At 53.6% G+C, this 22,917-nt stretch overlaps 1 protein-coding gene across 1 annotated transcript in view; it reads right to left on the minus strand.

The window, feature by feature from the left end:
• Positions 1-22,917, minus strand: part of SPTBN5 (spectrin beta, non-erythrocytic 5) — a 1,776,766-nt gene that overhangs the window by 1,272,691 nt on the left and 481,158 nt on the right. Inside the window, exons 26-27 of the mRNA XM_085627084.1 lie at positions 21,505-21,691; positions 3,495-3,695 (exon numbers count right to left, since the gene is read on the minus strand). Coding sequence (XP_085483210.1) covers positions 3,495-3,695; positions 21,505-21,691 — 388 coding nt within the window. The remainder of the gene's footprint in view (positions 1-3,494; positions 3,696-21,504; positions 21,692-22,917) is intronic.

Raw genomic sequence — 22,917 nt, forward strand, 5'->3', positions numbered from 1 at the left:
GTTTTTGCTGGACATATATATTGTTGTATATGTTATAATGGTATACTGTCTGAATAGAATTTTTATCGTTTTTGTAGCCCTGAGGAAGTAGTTGGGCCATTAACCCAAGACGAAACACGTGTTGGCTGCAACATTTGTGCTCACCTGTTACTATGAATTGTCATGCAATGACCTCAAGGAGAGATTTTGGGAAATAAGAAAATAAAGAAGACTGTTTCCTGATTATATGGACTGACTTTTTCTGAGACATTGATATTATTGATTTGAACATTTATTCGTTTGTGCTCGGGAACAATATCTTGCTCTAGGTTTATCCTCTGTATACCTACAGTAACGTAGGATTATTGAGATGCAGGTGGCCATTTCCCTTTCTATTCCCTTGAGCAATTCTTTTCTGCGTTTCATACATAATCATTGGTTTTGAGCATGATTAACCCAGCCAATTTTTCCATGTTTGTCTGATTTGCATATGGCTGGGCCAAACTGGAATGGCATGGTGAGCAACAAAACGATCGATTTAGGCCCAGATCTCTGTACTGGGGGTGAATGTATGACATTGTTCTGCATTCTGTCCATCAACAGTTCTTTTTGCATTTGTCACCCCGAGTGGGACGGGTATGCTCAGACGTGAGTCCCGTGCTCTCCATGCTACTGGAATCAAGCTATCCTGGCTGAAGAGGGGTGAAACCCCGAAACCGGTCCTAGGATGCTTGTTTCCAGTCCAGGGAGGACCTGGCCTGGCAGTTCGGGCTGGACTGTTCACATAGGGTACAGGGTCAAGACTGATTTGCATATGGCTGGGTCCAAACTGGAAAGGCATGGTGAGCAAGAAAACGATGGATGTAGGCCCAGATCTCTTTACTGGGGTGAATGTATGATACTGTTCTGCATTCTGTCCATCAACAGTTCTTTTTGCATTAATTATTTTTTACTCCTTCCTCCCAGATATAATCCACAATCAGTATTGCTCTGTCTGTTTTTCTGTATTGCTCTTTGAAATCATACATAAAACAGTCCAATTGTTTAACAGTAATGGGGAGCTGGTAACGCTTATCGCTCTCTCCATTAGCGTGTGAAAACCCCCAATATATTCTGGTGGAGAATCCACTGGTTGTAGAGCTGGAGGTGAAGGTAGAGGAATGAGGTAATCATTCCCATTCATTGGTGATGGTTAGATTGTCCTTTATTTTGCCTTCTTCTCTAGCCCCACCACCGTCATCATTATCATCATCTGTTGTGGACAGATTCTCCCGAGGAGGCATGGCGATGTGGGATTGTGGTGGCATTCTTGGAGTAGGTGGAGGAGGCATATGGACTGTTGATTTAGGTGCATAGGTAACACTATAGGTGTTGTTGTGCTTCAGCTGATGTTGGAAAGCGCTTGTAATAGTCTTGTAGCATGCTTTGTGGGTCTTCCACCAAAGCAGGAGGAACTTGGACCATGCCTGTTGGTGGTGGAGGAGGAGCATATAAATGATATTGCTACACATAGTGGTGGCTTTGATAAGCAGGTTCATAATAATCCTCTTCCTCCTCTTCATCTTGATATTTGACAATTAACTATGAGGGGCTTTGGGACTGCATCAAACATTCCTTGATCATAGTGCTTTGATTCTTTAAGATCCAACATGTGGTTGGGTGGTAGTGGGGACACTTTACCAGGAGATGTGTGTTCAGGACAAATACTTTCTGGAGATGGCAAAATTCTCAGGTCATCAACGGTAGCGTCTCATCACTTTGTCAATGATGAGAAGGACTTCTCCAATGGCTGTGTCATTGACAGCGTCGCTGACAAGTTCGTTGTCGATGGTGGTACTGACGCCAATGCGGTGGTCGACGGTATTGATACAATCTTTTAAAAAAATTCTGTGAAGTTGGTCATTTTTTAATCCGGTTCAGTGGAGGATCTAGGTTTCAATGGGAGGGCTGCAGATGGAGTAGAAGGCTCGGGTTTAGAGTCTTAGGAAGCCCTTTTACTCATGAGAGGAGTCTTGTGAAGATCCATGGTGGGTCCATTTAATGGCTCTCTTGCTTCTGTGAAGGGACTCATGAAGTCTGTGTGGAGACAGGACACTCGCTGCTTTCCTTCTCAGAAACGATGGCAGGCTTGTTTTTAAGTTTCTGAAACCCCTAATAGTCTTCCCTCATGGTCTTTCAGGGTTTAGGTAGAAAAAGTTCTGCATATCTTGCAGTCTCTCACCTTGTGGGAAGGACGAAGGCAATAAATAAATTCCTCATGAAGGTCCTCTGACTGAAGCCTTTCCTTACCACAGATGGCACAAAGTCTGTAGAGTCCTTTCTAGACACGTTTTAACATACTGAAACAGAGAAAAAACAATTTGGAAATCACCAAATCTGAAGAACAGAGCAGAGCTCAGGGAGACTCCCTCCCACACGACGTGGGATGAAAATTTGAGGGAAGATGCCTCTGTTGGGAGTGTTCTAAGGGTGCTGTCGCCTGATTGGTCACTGTTCAACTTTGGACCGCTTTAAAAAAAAAAGACATAGATAAGCTATCAAGCTGAATCTTGCATTCCCTTTACAGCCTATTGTACTGATACATACTGCTGTACTATGATGCCATGGGACTCCCACTTCGACGACGGGGAACGATTCAAACATATTAATCTAGGAAAGCTACCCAAATATGGGAGAAGCATGCTGTTTGTGATTTGGTGAAAGTCTATCTAGCCGTTTGAGAGAAGTTAAGCTTTAAAATGTGTACATATTTGGCGAGGTGGTACTGCCGCGGCAGTGCCAAGGGAAAATACTACCAATAAAGCATTCTGATTAGCTGTTCCAGTGGGACTGGGATTAGTCCTGAGAGACCGAGCGCTGGGATTGATAGGCCACAACATGAAGAGAAATGTTGTGGCAGCCATTTTAGGATTCAGGGACTTGGTCCCCATGCCCTGAAAATTAAAATAAAACCACATACATATTCTCCACACCCCCTTCCTAGATCGAGGTGCAAAAAAACCTTTTTTATGTGGCACAGCAAAATTACCACAAGCATACAGTGGGACCCCCAAAAAGTTGGGTAGGTGTCTGTCTGGTCTTAGGCATATTGAGTACTCTATGTCAGACTCACAGGTGCCACGTGGTTGGCATCGCCATTTATACATAAGAACAGTGAAAGTGCCTTAGATCCTAAAATATTGATACAGATGTCATGTAAAACAAAATTCTGTGGACTTGCTTCAGTGAATCCTCACGTCATAAAAGGCCCTATTGGTGCTTTGGCTGCACTAGAAATACATATATTTTAATGGATTTGTATATCCATAATAATGTAACAGTAATCAAGCCAATAATTTGACTTTGGCTTTATTAGATCTTGTTCTACTGAAAGTTCTTTTGAAATGTGTTGTTTTAAATTTAAAACAGCAGATAAGAAGACCCATATAGTATCATCCCAGGACAATGCTAGACTCATCTTATTGAACTGCAGGCTATGCCTCTGCAGCTAAATCTACATATTATTTGTACCATACCTGCTGCAACCCAACAGCATGCTGCAAAAGCTTAGTCCTCTCCTCACATGCCTTCTCGAGTTCGACCCAGTTGTGCTTGAGATCCTTGCATGCCTCTTCAATCTTCTGGGCAGAAGCATGTCTGGATGCATTCATGCCTTTGCCGATTTCCAAAACTTTCTGCACCTGTGGTTTGTGGGCATTGACTTCCAGTTGCAGCTCCTAAATAGAGGTAAATAGAGATGAAGTGTATAAACAATGGGTAAGAAAAGGACAGGGAACAAGCGGTAAAAAGGATGGAACATCATTAGAAAAAAAAGCAAAAATGAGAGGTCTTGGGGGGCATTTGAGGGTGATGAAGGCAGAGGTGTTACAGAAACTTACGTGGAAAGAAAGAAGATTGAGCCGTAGGACAGTCTCAATGTATAAAGCATTAAGAATAGTTCAATTCAAAGGAGCCTTGTTATAAAACAGATAAAACAAGAATTTTTTATAAATGAGCATTTTCATCTTCATATGAAACAGAAATAAGAGGGATGATTTCTGGGCTCTAGATGGAGGGAATTACAAAGAGAAGAAATCAGCATTCAGCACGAGTGTCCTCCAAGCATAGTCCTTTAAAATCTTTGAAACAGTAGTTTGAAGGATGTAGTCATGTGCAGAGGTCTGCTTGGCTGAAGCTGCTATGTTTATGTAAAATGAATGGAAGACTGACTTGCAATAGCTCTAAGGATGGAAATTTCAAAGAACACTTTAAAGACACTCTAGCTTGTTTAAGTAGCTAATGAAGAGCCTTAAGAATGGTTATAGCATGACTAATTTGTAGCCAACCTGCATTGTTTTGGACAACCAGCAGCTTTTAGGGAAGGGTAACATGTTGGACAGGCCACACGAAGGGCTTGCTCCCTCCCCACACGACAGGGCCCGAGCTCCGGCCCACCAGGCATAACCCACGAAAAGCACCTGTACCCCGTCTCCCGACGGATCTTCTGCCCTCGGACCTCTACTCATCACGGGGCCCAGCCCCACCGGCTCCCCCGGCCGGTTCAAGCCGCCATCTTGGGCCCTGCACCACGAGGCCGCGTGGCCTCGCCCCGACCCTAACCCCGGGCCTGACCGGCCCCGACATCCCGGCACCACCATCCACCCGGGAGGTGAGCGGACCACTTGGCAGGTCAATGGGAGGGCGAAGTGTCAAGAGCTCTTCCCCCGCCAGGTGCCGATCGCCTCCAGCTCCCCCAGGCGCTGGCTCCACCCCCTGCTGGGTGTCTGGACACCTTCATCCCGGGCCCTCCGACCTCCAAGTGCGAGGGTCCGGACATCAAAGAGCGCCTGCCCTATAACTGGGGCAACTCCGGAGCAGGAAGGCAGTTGTATCCTGGAGTCGAGAGACACCGAGAGAACTCAGCCTTGACGGACTACTGGCGCTGCCGTAGCCCGCTCTTGTGAACCATCGTCCTGCCTGCTGGCGCTGCCGCGGCCTTCTGCAACATCCATCCTCGTCGGGACCTGCTGGCGCTGCCGCGGCCCGTTGTAACGACCATCCTCACCGGGACCTGCTGGCGCTGCCGCGGACCGTACATCGACCATCTTTCCGGGACCTGCTGGGGCTGCAGCGGACCGTGTACCGACTATCTCGACCGGGACCTGCTGGCGCTGCCGCGGCCCGTACCAACTAAACCACCAAGCTCGAGGATTGTGAGCTAGTCATCATCTCATCCGAACTACCTGACTGGTAACCAGACTGTCCCGTTCCCCCTTACCCTGCATTGAGAGACTTGAATCGAGGGGACCCCTGAGTCCAGACCTCCTTGTACCATTCAACCGTACCTTAAGAAGTGCTTATAAAGAACACTGAACCTTATCCGTGTGTGGTATCTGTCTGTGGGGGGGAAGTTACTTGTCTGTACGATCGCTGGAGACGGCTCTCCCCGGAGGCCTCTCCTCCTGACCCCGGCCGACCCTCCCGGTCCGTCTACCCTTTCTAACATTGGTGGCCAGCGGCGCGATCCGAATCAACGCGTAATCGTACAGAGAGTAGCTCACCCCACGACAAAAACACGATGTCAGCCAAAGATAGCAGCTCCACCGAGAAATTCCAAATGGATAAGTTAGAAGAATACAACCACCGCGAACTGAGACAATTCTGCATAGAACTTGGCATTGCTACCACCGGCCTGAGTACCAAGGATGATCTAAAGCACGCCCTAGAGTCGTGGACAGAAACTGGGGTCGCCGGACCCTCCGACCAAAGCAGCATCACACCAGAGGGGAACGCCACGGCTCCCGAGGAGCGGGGAACGGGCCTCTCGCAGGAGGAGATCCGAGAAAGAGAAAGAACCAGGTTGCACGAGTTGGAAATGGCACGACTCAAGATGGATGGGGAACTCAAGTTAGCTGAACAGAAACTCAACCTCGAGCATATGCGGCTCCGAGAAGAACGAGAAGAGAAGCAGAGACAGAGAGAGCTGGAGGAGAAAAAAATAACGCTCGAGCACGAGCGCCAACTAGCGGAGATAGAACTTCGGAAACAGAATAAAGAACTGGGGGTGCCTGAGCGACCACACACCCCGGGGCCAATCGAGAAAAAAGTCCACATCCCCAAGGATGTTGTCCGCGAGTATGTCCGAGAAGACGACATACAACAGTGGTTTAAAGCCTACGAGATCGCCATGACCTCCCACCGGATCGACCGGAGTGATTGGGGAGCCGGACTTTGGGGGAGGTTTGTCAACGAGGGTCGCGATGCCCTACTGCAGCTCCCAGATCACCAAATGTCGTCCTACGACCACATGAAGGCTGCCCTCCTCACCCGCTACGGCCTCACACCCGAGATGTACCGCCAGAGGTTCAGAGATTGCACCCGGATCCCAGGTACAACTTGGGTAGAATACGTGAACTATTTTAGCCGTGCCTTCGAGGGTTGGATCAAGGGGAGCCATGTCTCCACCTACGAACAACTCTTTAACCTTATGGTATGGGAGCACCTGTCGAACAACTGTTTCGTCGAGCTCAGGCAGCACCTCCTCGACAGTAAGCTAACTGACCCCCGGCAGCTCGCCGCCGAAGCTGACCGATGGGAAAGCACCCGGGTGGGCCGGAGGGGGCCACACGAACAGAACAGAAGCAACCCAGGCCAGCACCGTCCTCGGGGAGGAGGAGGGGGCCAGGGGCGAGGGAGAGACGCCTTGCCAGCAACACCCGTGGCCAGCACCCCGCCTCCGGCCGGCCGGGGCAACCCCCCGTGGCGTCCTGGGTTCCGAGCCAACGTCACGTGCCACCGATGCCAGCAAGTCGGCCACTACGCCAATGACCCGAGCTGCCCGCAGAACCAAACACCCAAGCCCCGCCAGGTAGCTGCCGCCGCCCTGGGGGAAGAGCGATTATCGGGGGAACCAGAAGAGTATGAGCCGGCCCAGCAAGAGTGGGAACCGGCCGCCATGGTCCTGGCGTGCTTAGGGGGAAGAGACATGGTCCCACGGGCCCCCCTCCCCGCTAACACCAGGAAATACGGTCAGTGGGTGACCATTAATGGACAGCGAGCCGAGGCCTTGCGTGACACAGGCGCCAGTGTGACGGCCGTCCGCTGTCACCTGGTGAAGCCCGAGCAGATCCTGCCGAACATTCTCTGCCCCGTCCGCTCGGCAGACAACTCTGAGAGTATGTGCCAAATGGCCTGCGTCCCGTTCGAATGGGGAGGGGTCTCCGGCCTGTTGAAGGTGACGGTCCGGGACGATGCCCCCGTGGACTGCCTCCTGGGGAATGACCTCGAGAGTTCCCCGTGGGCCACCGTTGAGAGAAGAGAGCACCTGGGGATGCTGGGCCTCCCGGACTGGGCCTGCGTAACCACCCGGTCCATGGCCGCCCGTGCCGTCCCCCGATCAGAAGAACCGGAATGGCCAGCACCTCCGCCCCCGGTCGTCCCAGTAGAAGACAACGACGAGGCCAGCCTCCCAGACCCGACGACCGAAGGGGACGCGCAACCCCAGAACCTTCCTGACCTGGCTCAGTGGCGTCAAGCAGGGGGGCCCACCCAAGAACAGTTCCGCCAGGAACAAAAGACCTGTCCCTCCCTCGAGGGACTCCGCCAACAAGCCAGCGCCCAGAACGCAGGGGACTCCACCGGAAGTCACTGGGTCTACTGGGATAACGACCTGCTATACAGCGAGCAAAGAATCGCCGAGCTGGGGGCCGGTCGAGTACTGGTGGTACCTCTCCGCTTCAGAGACTTTCTGCTCAACCTGGCCCACGATGTCCCCCTGGCTGGACACCTGGGCCAGGACAAAACGTACAGCCGCCTAGTGACCCACTTTTTCTGGCCGAAAATGAGGAACGACGTCCTGAACCACTGCCGATCTTGCCCCACATGCCAAGCCAGCGGGAAGAGTGGTCGGAAGCTGAAAGCCCCTCTGCAACCCTTCCCTGTGGTCACCACCCCGTTCGAGAGGGTGGGGATAGACATTGTGGGGCCTCTGGACCCCCGCACGGCACAAGGACACAGGTTCATCTTAGTACTGGTGGACCATGCCACCCGCTACCCCGAGGCGGTGCCCCTACGGACCGTGACAGCTCCGGTGGTTGGCCGGGCCCTAATGGGGATCTTCTCCCGGGTAGGCTTCCCCCGAGAAGTCGTCAGCGACCGAGGCACGAACTTTATATCCAAATACATGAAGTCCCTCTGGCAACAATGCGGGGTCACCTACAGATTCACGACCCCCTATCACCCCCAAGGGAACGGACTAGTGGAGCGTTTTAACCGCACTCTCAAGGGGATGATTGGGGGATTGGAAGAGCCCCTCCGTCGCCAGTGGGATGTACTACTCCCGTGCCTCCTCTTCGCCTACCGAGAAGTTCCCCAGAAGTCCCTCGGTTTTAGCCCTTTCGAACTCCTGTACGGGCACCCTGTGCGAGGGCCCCTCAGCCTAGTAAAAGAAGGTTGGGAGATGGCCCCCCTAAAGACCCCTCCAGACGTCTTCAAATACCTCCTGGCCCTACGCAATCAGACCCGGCGCTTCAGAGAGATGGCCAAGGCGAACCTCGAGGCCAGCCAGGAGGACATGAAGAGGTGGTATGATCACAATGCCTCCTCCGTTGAGTTCGAGCCTGGACAACAAGTATGGGTGATGTCCCCCACCGAACCATGTGCCTTGCAAGATAAGTGGACGGGGCCCTTCAAAGTGGTCGAGCGCAAAAGCCCCGTCACTTACCTCATCGACCTGGGGACCTCCCAGAACCCCCTTCGGGTCCTCCACACCAACCGACTCAAACCACACTTTGTGCGCTCAGAACTCAGCCTCCTGATGGCTACGGACAGTGGGGCAGAGGAAGACTCCGAACCCCTCCCGGATCTTCTGAAGACTCAGGAGAATGACGGCTCCGTGGACGGGGTCCGGCTCTCTGACGCCCTCACTTCGGAGCAACGCCAGGGCTGCCGGAACCTCCTGCTGCAGTACGCTACCCTGTTCTCCCTCACCCCCGGGGTCACCCCTTGGTGTTTGCACGACGTGGACACCGGGGACAGTCCCCCTGTCCGACACCGGGCCTACCGCGTACCAGATCGGGTACGGGCCTGCATACAGGAGGAAGTGGCCAAGATGCTCACAATCGGGGTCATCGAGCCCTCGGACAGTCCCTGGGCCAGTCCGGTTGTATTGGTCCCCAAAGCCGCTGCCCCCGGCACCGCACCTGAACTGAGATTCTGCGTCGACTACCGGGGCTTGAACGCTGTCACCCGGACCGACGCTCATCCGATCCCCCGAGCAGACGAGCTGATCGACCGGCTGGGGGCCGCCCGCTACCTCAGTATCTTCGACCTAACAGCGGGCTACTGGCAGATCGGCCTCACACCCAGGGCTCAGGAACGGTCAGCCTTCTCTACCCCCGATGGCCACTACCAATTCAAGGTCATGCCCTTCGGCATGAAGAATGCCCCCGCCACGTTTCAACGCCTCGTGAACCAGGTCTTGGCGGGGCTCGAAGAGTTCAGCGCTGCCTACCTGGACGATATCGCTGTATACAGCCGCCACTGGCCCGACCACCTCCGTCACCTCCAAGAGGTCCTACAGGCCCTCCAGCGGGCCGGCCTCACAATTAAGGCCGGCAAGTGCCAAATTGGCCAAGGGTCTGTGACCTACCTTGGGCACCAAGTGGGAAGCGGGCTGGTGGCCCCGCTACAACTTAAGATTGCTGCCATCCAGTCCTGGCAGCCCCCCGTCACCCAGACCGAGGTCCGAGCCTTCTTGGGGCTCACCGGCTACTACCGGCGGTTCGTGAAGGACTACGGCAGCATCGTGGGGCCCCTCACGGGTCTCACGTCCAAGAACCAACCGAAGCGGATTAACTGGACCCCCGATTGTCAAGCGGCCTTCGAGAAGCTGAAGGCCGCTCTATGCACCGCCCCTGTGCTCCAGGCCCCCGATTACAGTCGGGAATTCATGGTACAGACCGACGCCTCCGACCACGGCATCGGAGCCGTCCTTTCTCAGTTAAACCCCGAAGGTCATGACCAGCCGGTGGCCTTCATCAGTCGACGTCTCCTGGCCCGAGAACAGCGCTGGAGCACCATCGAGAGGGAGGCCTTCGCAGTGGTGTGGGCCCTCAAAAAGCTCCGGCCCTATCTCTTCGGTACCCACTTCCGGGTACAAACCGACCATCGACCCCTGCAGTGGCTGATGCAGATGCGGGGGGAGAACCCAAAACTCTTGCGCTGGTCCATTTCCCTGCAGGGAATGGACTTCACTGTGGAGCACCGACCAGGCCAAGACCACGCCAACGCGGATGGCCTGTCCCGCTTTTTCCGCCTCGACGAAGAGAGTCCCCAAGGAGATGGGTGACTCTCCCCGCCTTCAGCTGGGGGGGACGCATGTTGGACAGGCCACATGAAGGGCTTGCTCCCTTCCCGCACGACAGGGCCCACCAGGCATAACCCACGAAAAGCACCTGTACCCCGTCTCCCGACGGATCTTCTGCCCTCGGACCTCTACTCATCACGGGGCCCAGCCCCACCGGCTCCCCCGGCCGGTTCAAGCCGCCATCTTGGGCCCTGCACCACGAGGCCGCGTGGCCTCGCCCCAACCCTAACCCCGGGCCTGACCCGCCCCGACATCCCGGCACCACCATCCACCCGGGAGGTGAGCGGACCACTTGGCAGGTCAATGGGAGGGCGAAGTGTCAAGAGCTCTTCCCCCGCCAGGTGCCGATCGCCTCCAGCTCCCCCAGGCGCTGGCTCCACCCCCTGCTGGGTGTCTGGACACCTTCATCCCGGGCCCTCCGACCTCCAAGTGCGAGGGTCCGGACATCAAAGAGCGCCTGCCCTATAACTGGGGCAACTCCGGAGCAGGAAGGCAGTTGTATCCTGGAGTCGAGAGACACCGAGAGAACTCAGCCTTGACGGACTACTGGCGCTGCCGTAGCCCGCTCTTGTGAACCATCGTCCTGCCTGCTGGCGCTGCCGCGGCCTTCTGCAACATCCATCCTCGTCGGGACCTGCTGGCGCTGCCGCGGCCCGTTGTAACGACCATCCTCACCGGGACCTGCTGGCACTGCCGCGGACCGTACATCGACCATCTTTCCGGGACCTGCTGGCGCTGCCGCGGACCGTGTACCGACCATCTCGACCGGGACCTGCTGGCGCTGCCGCGGCCCGTACCAACTAAACCACCAAGCTCGAGGATTGTGAGCTAGTCATCATCTCATCCGAACTACCTGACTGGTAACCAGACTGTCCCGTTCCCCCTTACCCTGCATTGAGAGACTTGAATCGAGGGGACCCCTGAGTCCAGACCTCCTTGTACCATTCAACCGTACCTTAAGAAGTGCTTATAAAGAACACTGAACCTTATCCGTGTGTGGTATCTGTCTGTGGGGGGGAAGTTACTTGTCTGTACGATCGCTGGAGACGGCTGGAGACGGCTCTCCCCGGAGGCCTCTCCTCCTGACCCCGGCCGACCCTCCCGGTCCGTCTACCCTTTCTAACATTAACAGAACTAGTTATGTCCCAATACAGTAGTTTAGCCTTGGTTCATATTGTGCATACTTCCCCATACTGTTTTCAGACAGAAGGTACAAGCAGAGGCTACCACCAATATCTAACTGAAGACAAGCACCAACCTTTATCCTAATTTTTGTACAGCTTCAGCGTGATAAGACAAGGGGGATATGCTCATCTAGAGGGTGGCGGACAACCCGGCAGCCAACCAGCCGACCTACCAGTTCAGCTGAGGCTATGACTTTGCTTCCCTGGCTAGCAAGATTCAGAGATCCCCACCTGCCTGCCAGGAACCTGGAAGCCTTCAGAACAACCACTGTGGTGCGAGTGTACTGTCGGCTGAAAGTCTTGCCTTGTTTTGTGCGCCTGGGTCTGTATTACAGAAAATGCTCCGAGGGCGAATGGGCGTGTACGCCCCTGAAGCACTACGGTATTACAGAGGGGCCAAAAATGCTTATGCGCGCCCTACTGTAATCCTGATAGCACTGGTGCATATGTCTAGCCAGTGCTATTTGCCTCATGCAAATAAGGGACTCACTCTGACTCTGCGCCTGCTCCGCATTACCAACGAGGGCACAGAGGCAAGCATGTCCTTAGGATGCACACTAGAAGTGCGACACAGAAAGGTGGAGCAATGTCAGTGCACCCCCTGTGAGCAGCTCTCCTGAGGGGTGAAAGGGAGGCCCATGTACCCTCCAGACATCTTCCTGCAGGCGGGTGCAGTCCCTCTCTGCACCTGCCTTCAAGGGGATCTCTATTCCCTCTTGAAAGCGCAGGTGGGCTGCCGCCGTCACTGTGAAACACGGAGAAACTTTTAAAGAGCTGCTCTGTATTACCAACGAGGGCACAGAGGCAAGCATGTCCTTAGGATGCACACTAGAAGTGCGCCACAAAAAGGTGGAGCAATGTCAGTGCACCCCCTGTGAGCACCTCTCTCGACGGGTGACAGGGAGGCCCATGTACCCTCCAGACATCTTCCTGCAGGCGGGTGCAGTCCCTCTCTGCACCCGCCTTCAAGGGGATGTCTTTTCCCTCTTGAAAGCGCAGGTGGGCTGCCGCCGTCACTGTGAAACACGGAGAAACTTTTAAAGAGCTGCTCCGTATTACCAACGAGGGCACAGAGGCAAGCATGTCCTTAGGATGCATACTAGAAGTGCGCCACAAAAAGGTGGAGCAATGTCAGTGCACCCCCTGTGAGCACCTCTCTCGACGGGTGACAGGGAGGCCCATGTACCCTCCAGACATCTTCCTGCAGGCGGGTGCAGTCCCTCTCTGCACCCGCCTTCAAGGGGATGTCTATTCCCTCTTGAAAGCGCAGGTGGGCTGCCGCCGTCACTGTGAAACACGGAGAAACTTTTAAAGAGCTGCTCCGTATTACCAACGAGGGCACAGAGGCAAGCATGTCCTTAGGATGCACACTAGAAGTGCGCCACAAAAAGGTGGAGCAATAACAGTGCAGCCCCTGAGAGCAGCTCTCCCGAGGGGTGAAAGGGAGGCCCATGTACCCTCCAGACATCTTCCTGCAGGCGGGTGCAGTCCCTCTCTGTACCCGCCTTCAAGGGGATCTCTATTCCCTCTTGAAAGCGCAGGTGGGCTGCCGCCGTCACTGTGAAACACGGAGAAACTTTTAAAGAACTGCTCCGTATTACCAACGAGGGCACAGATGCAAGCATGTCCTTAGGATGCACACTAGAAGTGCGCCACAAAAAGGTGGAGCAATGTCAGTGCACCCCCTGTGAGCACCTCTCTCGACGGGTGACAGGGAGGCCCATGTACCCTCCAGACATCTTCCTGTAGGCGGGTGCAGTCCCTCTCTGCACCCGCCTTCAAGGGGATGTCTATTCCCTCTTGAAAGCGCAGGTGGGCTGCCGCCGTCACTGTGAAACACGGAGAAACTTTTAAAGAGCTGCTCCGTATTACCAACGAGGGCACAGAGGCAAGCATGTCCTTAGGATGCACACTAGAAGTGCGCCACAAAAAGGTGGAGCAATGTCAGTGCACCCCCTGTGAGCACCTCTCTCGACGGGTGACAGGGAGGCCCATGTACCCTCCAGACATCTTCCTGCAGGCGGGTGCAGTCCCTCTCTGTACCCGCCTTCAAGGGGATCTCTATTCCCTCTTGAAAGCGCAGGTGGGCTGCCGCCGTCACTGTGAAACACGGAGAAACTTTTAAAGAGCTGCTCCGTATTACCAACGAGGGCACAGAGGCAAGCATGTCCTTAGGATGCACACTAGAAGTGCGCCACAAAAAGGTGGAGCAATGTCAGTGCACCCCCTGTGAGCACCTCTCTCGACGGGTGACAGGGAGGCCCATGTACCCTCCAGACATCTTCCTGCAGGCGGATGCAGTCCCTCTCTGTACCCGCCTTCAAGGGGATCTCTATTCCCTCTTGAAAGCGCAGGTGGGCTGCCGCCGTCACTGTGAAACACGGAGAAACTTTTAAAGAACTGCTCCGTATTACCAACGAGGGCACAGATGCAAGCATGTCCTTAGGATGCACACTAGAAGTGCGCCACAAAAAGGTGGAGCAATGTCAGTGCACCCCCTGTGAGCACCTCTCTCGACGGGTGACAGGGAGGCCCATGTACCCTCCAGACATCTTCCTGCAGGCGGGTGCAGTCCCTCTCTGCACCCGCCTTCAAGGGGATGTCTATTCCCTCTTGAAAGCGCAGGTGGGCTGCCGCCGTCACTGTGAAACACGGAGAAACTTTTAAAGAGCTGCTCCGTATTACCAACGAGGGCACAGAGACAAGCATGTCCTTAGGATGCACACTAGAAGTGCGCCACAAAAAGGTGGAGCAATGTCAGTGCACCCCCTGTGAGCAGCTCTCCTGAGGGGTGAAAGAGAGGCCCATGTACCCTCCAGACATCTTCCTGCAGGCGGGTGCAGTCCCTCTCTGCACCCGCCTTCAAGGGGATCTCTATTCCCTCTTGAAAGCGCAGGTGGGCTGCCGCCGTCACTGTGAAACACGGAGAAACTTTTAAAGAGCTGCTCTGTATTACCAACGAGGGTACAGAGGCAAGCATGTCCTTAGGATGCACACTAGAAGTGCGCCACAAAAAGGTGGAGCAATGTCAGTGCACCCCCTGTGAGCATCTCTCTCGACGGGTGACAGGGAGGCCCATGTACCCTCCAGACATCTTCCTGCAGGCGGGTGCAGTCCCTCTCTGCACCCGCCTTCAAGGGGATCTCTATTCCCTCTTGAAAGCGCAGGTGGGCTGCCGCCGTCACTGTGAAACACGGAGAAACTTTTAAAGAGCTGCTCTGTATTACCAACGAGGGTACAGAGGCAAGCATGTCCTTAGGATGCACACTAGAAGTGCGCCACAAAAAGGTGGAGCAATGTCAGTGCACCCCCTGTGAGCAGCTCTCTCGACGGGTGACAGGGAGGCCCATGTACCCTCCAGACACCTTCCTGCAGGCGGGTGCAGTCCCTCTCTGCACCCGCCTTCAAGGGGATCTCTATTCCCTCTTGAAAGCGCAGGTGGGCTGCCGCCGTCACTGTGAAACACGGAGAAACGTTTAAAGAGCTGCTCCGTATTACCAACGAGGGCACAGAGGCAAGCATGCCCTTAGGATGCACACTAGAAGTGCGCCACAAAAAGGTGGAGCAATGTCAGTGCACCCCCTGTGAGCAGCTCTCTCGACGGGTGACAGGGAGGCCCATGTACCCTCCAGACATCTTCCTGCAGGCGGGTGCAGTCCCTCTCTGCACCCGCCTTAAAGGGGATCTCTATTCCCTCTTGAAAGCGCAGGTGGGCTGCCGCCGTCACTGTGAAACACGGAGAAACTTTTAAAGAGCTGCTCCGTATTACCAACGAGGGCACAGAGGCAAGCATGTCCTTAGGATGCACACTAGAAGTGCGCCACAAAAAGGTGGAGCAATGTCAGTGCACCCCCTGTGAGCAGCTCTCCCGAGGGGTGAAAGGGAGGCCCATGTACCCTCCAGACATCTTCCTGCAGGCGGGTGCAGTCCCTCTCTGCACCCGCCTTCAAGGGGATGTCTATTCCCTCTTGAAAGCGCAGGTGGGCTGCCGCCGTCACTGTGAAACACGGAGAAACTTTTAATGAGCTGCTCTGTATTACCAACGAGGGTACAGAGGCAAGCATGTCCTTAGGATGCACACTAGAAGTGTGCCACAAAAAGGTGGAGCAATGTCAGTGCACCCCCTGTGAGCAGCTCTCTCGACGGGTGACAGGGAGGCCCATGTACCCTCCAGACATCTTCCTGCAGGCGGGTGCAGTCCCTCTCTGCACCCGCCTTCAAGGGGATCTCTATTCCCTCTTGAAAGCGCAGGTGGGCTGCCACCGTCACTGTGAAACACGGAGAAACGTTTAAAGAGCTGCTCCGTATTACCAACGAGGGCACAGAGGCAAGCATGTCCTTAGGATGCACACTAGAAGTGCGCCACAAAAAGGTGGAGCAATGTCAGTGCACCCCCTGTGAGCAGCTCTCTCGACGGGTGACAGGGAGGCCCATGTACCCTCCAGACATCTTCCTGCAGGCGGGTGCAGTCCCTCTCTGCACCCGCCTTCAAGGGGATCTCTATTCCCTCTTGAAAGCGCAGGTGGGCTGCCGCCGTCACTGTGAAACACGGAGAAACTTTTAAAGATCTGCTCCGTATTACCAACGAGGGCACAGAGGCAAGCATGTCCTTAGGATGCACACTAGAAGTGCGCCACAAAAAGGTGGAGCAATGTCAGTGCACCCCCTGTGAGCAGCTCTCCCGAGGGGTGAAAGGGAGGCCCATGTACCCTCCAGACATCTTCCTGCAGGCGGGTGCAGTCCCTCTCTGCACCCGCCTTCAAGGGGATGTCTATTCCCTCTTGAAAGCGCAGGTGGGCTGCCACCGTCACTGTGAAACACGGAGAAACTTTTAAAGAGCTGCTCTGTATTACCAACGAGGGTACAGAGGCAAGCATGCCCTTAGGATGCACACTAGAAGTGCGCCACAAAAAGGTGGAGCAATGTCAGTGCACCCCCTGTGAGCAGCTCTCTCGACGGGTGACAGGGAGGCCCATGTACCCTCCAGACATCTTCCTGCAGGCGGGTGCAGTCCCTCTCTGCACCCGCCTTCAAGGGGATCTCTATTCCCTCTTGAAAGCGCAGGTGGGCTGCCGCCGTCACTGTGAAACACGGAGAAACTTTTAAAGAACTGCTCCGTATTACCAACGAGGGCACAGAGGCAAGCATGTCCTTAGGATGCACACTAGAAGTGCCCCACAAAAAGGTGGAGCAATGTCAGTGCACCCCCTGTGAGCAGCTCTCCTGAGGGGTGAAAGGGAGGCCCATGTACCCTCCAGACATCTTCCTGCAGGCGGGTGCAGTCCCTCTCTGCACCCGCCTTCAAGGGGATCTCTATTCCCTCTTGAAAGCGCAGGTGTGCTGCCGCCGTCACTGTGAAACACGGAGAAACTTTTCAACAGCTGCTCTATATTACCAACGAGGGCACAGAGGCAAGCATGTCCTTAGGATGCACACTAGAAGTGTGCCACAAAAAGGTGGAGCAATAACAGTGCACCCCCTGTGAGCAGCTCTCTCGACGGGTGACAGGGAGGCCCATGTACCCTCCAGACATCTTCCTGCAGGCGGGTGCAGTCCCTCTCTGCACCCGCCTTCAAGGGGATCTCTATTCCCTCTTGAAAGCGCAGGTGGGCTGCCGCCGTCACTGTGAAACACGGAGAAACTTTTAAAGAACTGCTCCGTATTACCAACGAGGGCACAGAGGCAAGCATGTCCTTAGGATGCACACTAGAAGTGCGCCACAAAAAGGTGGAGCAATGTCAGTGCACCCCCTGTGAGCAGCTCTCTCGACGGGTGACAGGGAGGCCCATGTACCCTCCAGACATCTTCCTGCAGGCGGGTGCAGTCCCTCTCTGCACCCGCCTTCAAGGGGATGTCTATTCCCTCTTGAAAGCGCAGGTGGGCTGCCGCCGTCACTGTGAAACACGGAGAAACTTTTAAAGAGCTGCTCCGTATTACCAACGAGGGCACAGAGGCAAGCATGTCCTTAGGATGCACACTAGAAGTGCGCCACAAAAAGGTGGAGCAATGTCAGTGCACCCCCTGTGAGCAGCTCTCCCGAGGGGTGAAAGGGAGGCCCATGTACCCTCCAGACATCTTCCTGCAGGCGGGTGCAGTCCCTCTCTGCACCCGCCTTCAAGGGGATCTCTATTCCCTCTTGAAAGCGCAGGTGGGCTGCCGCCGTCACTGTGAAACACAGAGAAACTTTTAAAGAGCTGCTCCGTATTACCAACGAAGGCACAGAGGCAAGCATGTCCTTAGGATGCACACTAGAAGTGCGCCACAAAAAGGTGGAGCAATGTCAGTGCACACCCTGTGAGCAGCTCTCTCGACGGGTGACAGGGAGGCCCATGTACCCTCCAGACATCTTCCTGCAGGTGGGTGCAGTCCCTCTCTGCACCCGCCTTCAAGGGGATGTCTATTCCCTCTTGAAAGCGCAGGTGGGCTGCCGCCGTCACTGTGAAACACGGAGAAACTTTTAAAGAGCTGCTCCGTATTACCAACGAGGGCACAGAGGCAAGCATGTCCTTAGGATGCACACTAGAAGTGCGCCACAAAAAGGTGGAGCAATGTCAATGCACCCCCCGTGGGCAGCTCTCTCGAGGGGTGAAAGGGAGGCCCATGTACCCTCCAGACATCTTCCTGTAGGCGGGTGCAGTCCCTCTCTGCACCTGCCTTCAAGGAGATCTCTATTCCCTCTTGAAAGCGCAGGTGGGCTGCCGCCGTCACTGTGAAACACAGAGAAACTTTTAAAGAACTGCTCCGTATTACCAACGAGGGCACAGAGGCAAGCATGTCCTTAGGATGCACACTAGAAGTGCCCCACAAAAAGGTGGAGCAATGTCAGTGCACCCCCCGTGGGCAGCTCTCCTGAGGGGTGAAAGGGAGGCCCATGTACCCTCCAGACATCTTCCTGCAGGCGGGTGCAGTCCCTCTCTGCACCCGCCTTCAAGGGGATCTCTATTCCCTCTTGAAAGCGCAGGTGGGCTGCCGCCGTCACTGTGAAACACGGAGAAACGTTTAAAGAGCTGCTCCGTATTACCAACGAGGGCACAGAGGCAAGCATGTCCTTAGGATGCACACTAGAAGTGCGCCACAAAAAGGTGGAGCAATGTCAGTGCACCCCCTGTGAGCAGCTCTCCCGAGGGGTGAAAGGGAGGCCCATGTACCCTCCAGACATCTTCCTGCAGGCGGGTGCAGTCCCTCTCTGCACCCGCCTTCAAGGGGATCTCTATTCCCTCTTGAAAGCGCAGGTGGGCTGCCGCCGTCACTGTGAAACACGGAGAAACTTTTAAAGAACTGCTCCGTATTACCAACGAGGGCACAGAGGCAAGCATGTCCTTAGGATGCACACTAGAAGTGCGCCACAGAAAGGTGGAGCAATGTCAGTGCACCCCCTGTGAGCAGCTCTCTCGAGGGTTGAAAGGGAGGCCCATGTACCCTTCAGACATCTTCCTGCAGGCGGGTGCAGTCCCTCTCTGCACCCGCCTTCAAGGGGATCTCTACTCCCTCTTGAAAGCGCAGGTGGGCTGCCGCCGTCACTGTGAAACACGGAGAAACTTTTAAAGAGCTGCTCTCTATTACCAACGGGGTACAGAGGCAAGCATGTCCTTAGGATGCACACTAGAAGTGCGCCACAAAAAGGTGGAGCAATGTCAGTGCACCCCCTGTGAGCACCTCTCTCGACGGGTGACAGGGAGGCCCATGTACCCTCCAGACATCTTCCTGCAGGCGGGTGCAGTCCCTCTCTGCACCCGCCTTCAAGGGGATCTCTATTCCCTCTTGAAAGCGCAGGTGGGCTGCCGCCGTCACTGTGAAACACGGAGAAACGTTTAAAGAGCTGCTCCGTATTACCAACGAGGGCACAGAGGCAAGCATGCCCTTAGGATGCACACTAGAAGTGCGCCACAGAAAGGTGGCGCAATGTCAGTGCACCCACTGTGGGCAGCTCTCCCGAGGGGTGAAAGGGAGGCCCATGTACCCTCCAGACATCTTCCTGCAGGCGGGTGCAGTCCCTCTCTGCACCCGCCTTCAAGGGGATCTCTATTCCCTCTTGAAAGCGCAGGTGGGCTGCCGCCGTCACTGTATTACCAACGAGGGCACAGAGGCAAGCATGTCCTTAGGATGGACACTAGAAGTGCGCCACAAAAAGGTGGAGCAATGTCAGTGCACCCCCTGTGAGCACCTCTCTCGACGGGTGACAGGGAGGCCCATGTACCCTCCAGACATCTTCCTGTAGGCGGGTGCAGTCCCTCTCTGCACCCGCCTTCAAGGGGATCTCTATTCCCTCTTGAAAGCGCAGGTGGGCTGCCGCTGTCACTGTGAAACACGGAGAAACTTTTTAAGAGCTGCTCTGTACTTCGCTTGAATGAGCGGCCGCCAGGGCAGTGCGCGTTCGCAGCTGCCCTGAGGCCTGCGCACTCATCACAATAGGGCACGCGTGTTCAAAGGGGCGCCATAGTCCAAGCAAGGAAATAATGCCCTTTTAATAACTCGGGCCCTGCTCAGTAAACTTTTATTATCACATGTATTACTTTAATCATTATAATTAGTAAGGCAGGGATATTAGTGAAGAAATGTATCATGTGGAGTCGTAATTATGTTTGGTTCTCATTCGAATTTACATTTCTTATTGAATGTGATTTCTGTTTGTGTGTGAAGCACAGCTTTGGGTTTTACACCCTCTCACCTGGTCCTCGCACAGCAAGCCTGCATGGCTGTGTCCACCGGGTCCCCTGACTGCACTCATATTCATTTTGCCGGAACTGCGTTTTGTTATCAGCCACTCACTCCCTGGGGCAAGAGGTCTCAAGATGCTCAACTTTAGGTTTACATCTTTGCATTGCCTCAGTCAGTTCTGGTGTTCACCTTGCATTGTTTCTTGAAGCCGCGCCTTGCCATTATACATGCAGGCCTTCACTTACCAGAAAGCAAAGTAAAACTAGTAAGGTATGTATGGGGAGTTTACCTAGACCTGATATGCGAGCACATGAGATCTCGGTTTGATCCTCCTTAAAGATCCGTATGATTATTTTTATAGATTATTATTATTATTGTTCATCTGCACAATTCCCAAAGCACTGTGTGGCTGGCTGCGTGAAACCACATCAGCAGCAGCGTCCAGCCGCCTCTTACTGCTGCTGACTCACACAATGGGCAGGATGCTTGAGCCCCTCAGCAGTGTGCTTTGTGCAGGACGCTTCATTATTCAAAATGTTCACGATTTTCAATCTTACCTTTGTAGAAGCTTTGGAGCTGCTATTAGTCTTACTCGTCCATCTGCCCTCAAAATACTACTAATAACGATAATAGGAATAATACATTGAATTTTATAAAGTACACAATACTAAATCCAAAGTGTCTAGGCGCTTCATAAAGTTCACAGCAGAACTAGAATGACCCATTAGAGATGTGCTCCTTTCCTCGACCTCACAAAGGGTGGCTCTTGTGTCCTTCTGCAGGGATTCGACCCTGTGGCTGAATGTCACATACTTATTTCTGGAGCATGAGCCATCGCAGCAGCTTACTGCAGGCTGTTAAACACCACCCAGGGACAGCCCTTTGTCCTGCGCCATTCTGGCCTGCACTGGCATCTCCCTGCTCCAGCCACTTATATTATCATGAGTCACAAGTTTCTCATCGGTGGAATTCTATCTATGACTCGAGATAAGACATCCTGCTACATGACGCATCCCTACATGTTGAAACCATGGTGCTCTTTCAGACAGATTACTCACCATTGAAAAGCTTGCTGTGCACAGTTATTCTCCTCTTTCCACCGTTTGCTATCTGTTTTTCCCCAAGTCCACTCTGTTTTCAGAATGTCCCTTATTTCAATTATCCCCAAAGTTCTACATCATTATTTTGCTAGGTATAAATGCACTGTGTAATATAATCTTTGTACAATGCTTGAATTACTTTCCAGACAGGCCAGTGATAACTAGAGCCTCGAGCTCACAGGCTCTTAACATCATCCAGAGGAGATGAGGTAAAAAAGAGACAAAAAAAGACAAGTACCTTGTGTTTCTGGAGGAGACTTTGCGCCGAGTCGAGAGATTTGCCTCGGTTTGTGGAGTTGGCAATTGGCATTCGTTCGCCGATCCAGTTCATTTCCAAGTCATAGTAGTGATGGAACTGAAGCTCATCCACCTTGGCCTGCAGCAACTCTCGCCTCCGTGCCAGAGGCTCCTGCAAAGACTCGAACCTGGGGCGAGTCAGGAAGAAGATTACATTAAACCTTGGGATCTTCTGAGTGTGTCAATGCACAAGGACTGTAGAGGGACAGTTGGAAAATTGTTCAACAAATCTGGCTGAGCAGCAGCGTTCTGCAACCTTCTGCGAGAAGCAAACAACCTTGCACATTTTTACTGATGTACCATCTCTCAGGGTGCCATCCCGGGCCGGCTCCTCCGTTGCCCCATACACAAAACGCCCAGCCCAGAGCTGAAAAATAAAAATGGTAATAAAGTTTATTTATTACCATTTTATTTTTTAGCAACCTACCCGTCCCGAAGTGACCGTCATTGCAGGGGGGAGCCATTGCTGCTGAATGGCAGCAGGGAGCTTTGTGCTCTCGAGTTTAAAATGCGCATGTCTCTTTGGCCAGACGTCTTGCGATGGCCAGCCAGGCATGCGCATTTTAAACCTCTCTAACCCAGCTGTCTTAAGACATCTGGGTTAGAGAAAGCAAAGGCCTCCAGTGCTCCTGTGAGCGGTGATAGAGGCTGCTCGCACCAATCCTAGCGCTGCTCTCATGCAGCATGACAGCAGCGCCAGGATTTGCTTGGGAGTCGGGAGCCTGCCTGCCTCGAGGAGAGAAGGATCGAGGAGGATGACGTGCTCGTGGAAAAAGTAAGTGCCTTTTATTTTTTATTTTGTCATGTGCTCCCTTACCTCACCACCCTTCGGGACATGCCAGCCGCCACTCGAGCTGTCATGTTAGCATGGGTAGAGCAACGACAGTAACATTTAGCAATTAAACCAAAAACCAACAAAATGCATATGGTTGGTTTAGGACCACAATTCCTAACTTACACAACAGTTGTGTAAACCATAGCTTGCACACCAAGCATTGCATTTGGTGAGCAAGTTATGGCTTTAATGGCTGTTGTGGAGTTATGGAATGTGCTACTAGCCATAACTTGATATTTTCAGTGGGATTTTTGTTTTAATTCACAACCATAACTATACTTTTACTGTGTTTTGTTTGAAGTGAAGAAATAAGTTGCTTACCTGTAACTGTAGTTCACCAGTATTGAAAGCTTTCATAGATTCACATGCTTGAATCATTCCACGTCGTCATGATGGGAGTCCCTGATACTTTAAATAGTAATAAAAGTAGACTGATATGTATAGACTAGAAAAGGCCTAGACCTCACAGTTTATTAACCTATCATAGTCATTATTAAAAAAGAGACCAACGTTTTGCCT

The sequence above is a fragment of the Triturus cristatus genome, chromosome 9, assembly GCF_964204655.1.
Source record: "Triturus cristatus chromosome 9, aTriCri1.1, whole genome shotgun sequence".
Taxonomy (NCBI): domain Eukaryota; kingdom Metazoa; phylum Chordata; class Amphibia; order Caudata; family Salamandridae; genus Triturus; species Triturus cristatus.